The 7,311-nt window shown below is 33.6% G+C and overlaps 1 protein-coding gene across 1 annotated transcript; it reads right to left on the bottom strand.

The window, feature by feature from the left end:
* Positions 1–4,512: 4,512 nt before the first annotated feature.
* On the bottom strand, positions 4,513–6,413 carry LOC104884618 (probable membrane-associated kinase regulator 1). Its single transcript, XM_010669304.4, has one exon. The coding sequence runs from the start codon at positions 5,885–5,887 to the stop codon at positions 4,748–4,750; it is 1,140 nt and encodes a 379-aa protein (XP_010667606.2). The 5' UTR covers positions 5,888–6,413; the 3' UTR covers positions 4,513–4,747.
* Positions 6,414–7,311: the final 898 nt, after the last annotated feature.

The raw sequence follows: 7,311 nt of genomic DNA, 5'->3' as shown, positions 1-7,311 counted from the left end.
TATTTGATGCTGAGAGCATTCAAAATTATTCTCTGAGTCTTTTGGCTTGAATACAAATGTACAGAAGTCCTCTATATACTGTTGTGGAATGGAAGAGGGGAAGGTGAGTAGAATTCAAAATGTCTCTGGTATTAAGAGAGAGTCCCTTCCTTTTAAATATTTTTGGGTTTGCCCATATATTCTAGAAGGATTTCAGCAGCTTAGTGTGGTAATTTGGTGGAGAAGATGACATCAAAGATTAGAGTGTGGAGTACTCGAAATCTATCCTACTCAGCGAGAGTGCAGTTAGTGAATTCTGTATTAATGAGCATTCATGGCTATTGGGCTCAAATATTTATTCTTCCTAGCAGAGTCATGCAGGAAATTGAAAATGTTTGCAGAGCATTTCTTTGGTGAGACAATTACTTTTGCTCTAAAGGAGGGTATGTAGCTTGGAAAGAATTATGCAAGAGTAAAAGCTCTAGTGGTTTGGGCTTTAGAGATGTGAAAAAGTGGAACATGGTGAGTATGGGAAAGCAAGTGTGGGCAATAGCAACAAGAAAATACCGGGTGTAAATAGAGAGAGCATGGGCCAAATTTGTGCTAAAATCATGGCTCATGGTCTAGTTCTGAATTTAAAATAGCAGAATGATTTTCTCATACCTATAAGTGTAGAGGAGATAAAACAAGCTTTTTTTTCCATTTGAGGAGATAAGTAACCTCGACCAGATCAGTTTGGGGCTTATTTCTTTAAAGAAGCATGGTATATAGTGGGCCAAGAGATTATTGATGTTGTGAAGGATTCTTTCAGCTTTGGTAATTAAGCTTCTTAAAGAACTTAATACAACTATTCTAACCTTAATTCCTAAATTTTATGATCCTAGTAGTGTAAATGAGTTTAGACCAATTCCTTGTAATGTAGTTTATAAGTGTATTACAGAAGCCATGTGTTTTAGATTAAAGTTAATTCTTCGAAATATTGTAGCTGAAGATCAAGGGGAATTCATCCACAAGAGATTCATAGGTCATAATATTGAAATGTCAAGAGTTGGTCAAAATTTATGGTAGAAAAAGTTCTAGTTCTGGATGCATAGATAAGATGGATTGGAAAAAAGCTTCTGATTCAGTTGATTGGTGTTCTCTTGAGGACATGTTAAAAGCACTCAATTTTCCTAGAAGATTCATATATCTTGTTCTCGAGTGTGTTTGTTCAACTAAATTTACTCTGATGATAAATGGACAATGTCGTGGTCTTTCGAGGGGAAAAAGGTGTTGAAACAAGGTGATCTCATATCACCTTTATTGTTTATAATGTGTATGGAGTACCTAACTAGAATTTTAAATAAAGTTGGGGAGAGACTCTATTTAAATTTGATTCTAGATGTTTAGGGGTGAATTTAAGACATTTATGTTTTACTGATGATGTATTTTGTATAGTAGAGGTGATTTTATGTCTGTATACACAATGCTACAAGGTTGTAAACTTTTAAGTGGCCTCTGGTCTTGAGGTGAATTGAAACAAAGCTGAAATGTATACAGTATACTATTGGTATGAAGAGAGAAGATACGTAGAGGCTATTGAATGTGACTGGTTTTAAAATGGGTAAGCTTCCTTTTAAATATCTGGGTGTTCCCATAAGCTTTAAGAGGATTGGACTGGATGGATGTGTGAACTTAGTTGAGAAGATGACTACAAGGGTGAGATGCTACAGTAGTAGGAAGTTAGCTTATCAAAGGAGACTTGTTCTTGTCAACTCTGTGCTTTTAAGCGTACATGTATACTAGGCTTAGGTTTTTGTCTTACCAAGGAAATTAAAGTTGTGAAAGAAGTTGAAAATATTTACAGATATGGGTAGGTACACTTGGGCAATAGCTTCAAGGAAACATAATCTTTGGATGACATGGATAAGTGAAGAGTACGTGAGGGAGAATAACTGGTGGAATTACTAACCTCCGGAGTTGTTAGTACTGGAACAAAGTTTGTGAAGTCAAGTAGCAGATTAAAAATGTGATTAATGAGAACAGTTTGGTTCAAATGCAAAAAATATTGTCAGCAAGATTTATTCACTGTTGGTGAGTGACCATGAGATAGTGTGACGGGATAAACAAGATCGAAATCGGCTAACTATTCCTAAGCACAAATTGTTTTCCTGTGGCTTGTGATCATAAAGAAAAGATTGGAGACAAGAGCCAGATTATATAGAATTGGAGTGAGTGGTTATCCAATGTGCTGAATTTGTGGGTTGTATGAAGAAACACAAGACTCACAAGAGCATATCATGTTTCAGTGTCATTTTAGCACTCTGATTCTAGGGAAGATAGAAGGTTGGTCTGGTATAGGTGCAAGTCAGAACAATGCTAGAGATTTTGATTCAATCAGAGGTAAGTCATTACAGCAACTCTGGCGGCCATGATTTATCATATATGGGGTGCTAGAAATGATTCTTTATAGAATCAAACTGTTCCTACTGTGAATATTATAGTTCATAGCATTCAAAGAAGAGCGATAGAAAAGAAGATATCAAGAAAGGATTGAGTGGATAAGGCGATTAGCATTACAAGTCAGGTGATTAATTTGGTCTGGCTCAGAAAGGTGAGAGTCCAACCTGATTGGTTTGTCACTTTCTAGGCTAATTTAGTGTGTAATGATTTTGAGCTTTAATATATCTCTCTTATTTAGAAAAAATATTTGAAAGAAGTGTTTCACTTATTTTAAAACGGAGGAAACATGAAAATCTTTTAAGGCATATGTTATGGTATAATTTTCATATACATATCATAAAACTAGGCGTGCTTTCGTTTTAAAAAAAATGAGTGTGCTTACCATTTAGGAACAAGTAAAGTAGATACTACAAACAAACATCAAGCTCTCAACAATATCAGGCTAAAAAACTTTGACCATATATTTTCAAGAATACAAATAAACATTTTATTAGATTTATTTATTTCAATATATATGTAATTTAATTAATTTAACTTTTTATAATTATAAGATAGATGCTTAAAGTTATATATGGTCAAATTAGAGATCCATAGATCAAGGGAAACTTTTTAGAATTAAACTAGTGAGTGTACGGGGACTATGTCACAGGTTGTTACTTTTCATTTTTTTTTTTTTTTGCCTCATGAGGAAAAACTAATATACATGATAAGTAATTGCATGATAATTTTGAATTATTAACCCTTAAAAATTTGGGGATGATAACAATAACTTAACTTTTTACAAGGAATTGTGGTAAGAGTTTAAGTAGAGATCCATAGATCAAGGGAAACTTTTTTGAATTAAACTAGTGAGTGTACGGGGACCATGTCACAGGTTGTTACTTTTCAATTTTTTTTTTTTTTTTTTTTTTTTTTGCCTCATGAGGAAAAACTAATATACATGATAAGTAATTGCATGATAATTTTGAATTATTAACCCTTAAAAATTTGGGGATGATAACAATAACTTAACTTTCTACAAGGAATTGTGGTAAGAGTTTAATTAGAGATCCATAGATCAAGGGAAACTTTTTAGAATTAAACTACTGAGAGTACGGGGACCATGTCACAGGTTGTTACTTTTCATTTTTTTTTTTTTTTTTTGCCTCATGACGAAAAACTAATATACATGATAAGTAATTGCATGATAATTTTGAATTATTAACCCTTAAAAATTTGGGGATGATAACAATAACTTAACTTTCTACAAGGAATTGTGGTAAGAGTTTAAGTAATTATGTCTACAATAGTCTCTTATTATTATCATAAAAAGTTAGGTATCTATCTACTTGTGTAAATCTTTTAATGAGATATATTTATAAGACCTTATGATATTTAATTTTGAAATACTAAACAATGGTGTTATGTTGGATTCATGGTTAAACTTTCACTTTTCATTTCAAAGATCACGTGTTCGATACATTATTTTTTTATCCATATGAGTCACGAATGCAGTATAGAGTACAAAGCATGGGAGGAAAATTCGAACATGTGACCTAACTTTCACAGCACCTCAATCTTAACTACTAGAACAAGACATTGTTGATAATGTGCTCAATACATTGTAGCTACACAACAATATTCATTTAATTGAGGGTTTGATTTGCAAATAAAACAATTGTATTAAATATTTAGAAGAGAGTGTTACGTGACATATAAACTTTTTTAATAACACTTTTTAATACAATAGTATAGATAGTAGAATTAAATCTAGAATTAAATTGTTGAAGTATGTAGAATCAATAAAGGTGTCTACATTTAGGGACAAATAAATAAAACAGTGAGCATTCAAACAACATTTACGGTAACTAACTAGTCGACACTACTACCAAACATCAACTTTCAGAAGTCACATGCATACCCCTTTTCAATCTGACCTCATCTTTCCCTATCATTCTCAATAACTGTTAAAATAAAAATTAAATTTTAAGAAAAGATCCCCTAAAAGTTAAGTAACTTACTTGTCAGATAGTCAAACCGGATCTTGAATTCCGGGAACCCGAACATGGACACGAGACACCAAATCGGGTCTCACGTAAGTGTACCAAGTAGTAGTAGAAACAAATTTCTAGATCAAACGGACACGAAAAAACTATATTTAACGAGTCGGTAATCTACGAGTGAGAATGGGTAATCCAACTAGTAGAGATAAACAATCAAAATATATTGTATAACTGAGTTGGTTTTCTTAAACATTTATGTCTATTTCTAGTGGATGGATTACCCACCGACTAAATAGTACTACCTGAATAATCCTAAGACTTAAATATCAAGAATCATCAACAAATCAAATCTCTAAACCCTTTCCCTTATTATTGTTGATGTTTATATGATTAAAGCTTGAACTGCTAACCATGGAGTTCTTACAATGAGCAATTGCACCTTGGATAGCATTCTGGAGCTCCTCCATGGTAGAAGTATCCGACGAGTACGACCCGCTCCCATAACTCGCTAATCCTGCTCGCATCGGTAACCCGGCCCGAGTCAAGACTCCTGAATGACTAGGTGATGAACGCATCGACGATGGACAGCTTGCCACGTAGCTCCTCCGTATCATCCTCGGACACTTAAGGTTACCTGAAAATGACTGAGTCAAACCACTAATCTCTTCCGTCGTCGCCGCTGTGGCTGATGATCCTTTAATTTCTAAAACCGCGGTAGTCATCATTGAATCCGGTGGTAGAGTTTCTCTCCTCTTTAACGGTTGTAGTGGTTGTTTTGACGAAGAGAGCTTCTCGTATAGAGGTTTAACTTTCTTCATGTAGTATTTCCTAATAACCTCTTTAGCTGAAGAGCTCATCTTCTTAACAGATGATCCATCATTACTCTTAATATTAGTAGCAGTACTAGGAGGAGGTTCTTTCTTGAAAACATTAGAGATTCTAGATAAAGAAAAATACTTGGATGATGATGATGACGACGACGATGATGACTTCTTACTAGGGTTATTGTTGTTGTTGTTGTTGCTGCTAGTAAGACATTGCTTGACATAATAATCGTCATGATTATTATTGTTGTTATTATTATTATTGTCCTCGTCGGTTGCCGAGCTAGGGCGGGCGGAGTCACAACATGGATCCCCCGCCGCAAGAAGAGACAGATCGTTGGCGAATGAGGAGGTGGTGGAGTCGTTGGAGGAGGAGGAGTCACGCGAGGCGGTGGTTGTTGTATCGGACGAGGAAGAGGTAGAGGAGGAAGCTAAGAGTAAGGTGCGTACCATGGAAATACGAGGCGAAAGATGGAGAGGGAGAAGTTGCCCTTTGTAAAAAAGCTCATCCGCAGGGCAAAGGGTAGCGGAAGATTTACGAGGAGAAATTGAGGTTCGGAACTCGAAATCAGAAGATGAAGAAGAAGAAGATAGGGAATGAGTTGGTGAAGATGGGAGGGTTTTTGATCTGTTCTTAATCTCTATTTTTTTCTTCCCCATTGATGTATTATTTAACTTTAGATCATAAAATAAAAGGATACGGTTTCTTTTTGTGATAAGTGATCACTCCATTTTTGGAGAGAATTAGAGAAACGAGGAGGGCGATGAGAATGTGGTTTACATTTTAGAGGAGAGAAGTTTCTGTGCAAGAGAGATATGAGATTGACAATTATTGAGAACAATAAGTATATAGGTGTGGTGTGGGCTTTAATTTTTATTTTTATTTTTTGGAGGATAGTGAATAATATCGTAAGGAAGAAAGAGAGGTGGAGCGAGAGTGTCTTGTTTTTTCTTATAACGGTAATACATTATTTTGATGCTGGTGTTTGAATCAGAGTTTTTCTCCACGCGATATATTACATTTATTAATTATTACAGCCTTTCAATATTTTTGGGTGTTATTGTACTATTAGGTACTATTAGGGAGTCATCTGTTTCACTGTATAACATGCCGTGGTTGGATTTTTATTTTGTCATATTATTAGTAGATCTTTGAACAAAATTATTTTTTGATTTGGAGCAATGGTTGGATTATATATATATATATATATATATTTAAGTTCATATGAGAACCAACCTTATGGTGAGAACTGTGAGAACCACTTAGTTTTCCTTATTTTACGAAGATTTTGATTATTTTATAATATTTTTGCTCAATTTTTGTTTCACTTATTTTATGGCTGGTTTTGCTCATTTAACAATTTTATGCTCATTTTACATTTTGCTCATTTTACTTTTTTTTCTCATTGAACTTTTTTATGCTAATTTTACGTTTTTCTTCTTTTACATTTTTGTTCATTTTATGTTTTTGATAACTTAATGTTTTCTACACATTTTATGTTTATGCTCATTTGTTACTTTTTTTTGCTCATTTTAAGTGGTTCTCACGGTTCTCAACATAAGAGGGTTCTCATTAGAACCCAACCATATATATATATATATATATATAATATATTATAAGCCAGGGGGAGCTACGGTGTCCCCTTATGAAAAGTATTTTTTGTCCTTTGCTAAATAGATAATTGCATATTCAAATTCTCTAAGATTATATTCTTTCTTAATTTATAGATGGGATCATGGTGTGTATTGATGTCTCCTTTAAATTCCAGTAACAAACTAAATAAGCATTAACAAAGTAACTGGACATAATGAGAAAAAATGATTACTCAATAAATAAATAAAAGCTTTTACAAATTTACCTTTTTTTGAGAGGTTTACAAATTTAATTGACTGTAAGACTTTACATCAAAATGTTCATCAATTTCTAAACAAGTTACAATAAATTATATTAGTTTCTACTATAATGATTATCAATTACACTTTCAAAATTATATTTCGATGAAATTTAAGAACATACCAAGCAATCGACGCACGCATCCCGTGCATAGAATACTAGTATACCATAAGAGAACTAAAATAGACTG

This window comes from Beta vulgaris, chromosome 3 (genome assembly GCF_026745355.1).
Source record: "Beta vulgaris subsp. vulgaris cultivar EL10 chromosome 3, EL10.2, whole genome shotgun sequence".
In the NCBI taxonomy this organism is placed as follows: Eukaryota; Viridiplantae; Streptophyta; class Magnoliopsida; order Caryophyllales; family Amaranthaceae; genus Beta; species Beta vulgaris.
Note: the sequence above shows the minus strand (reverse complement) of the source record. Positions and strands in the feature narration are given on the sequence as shown.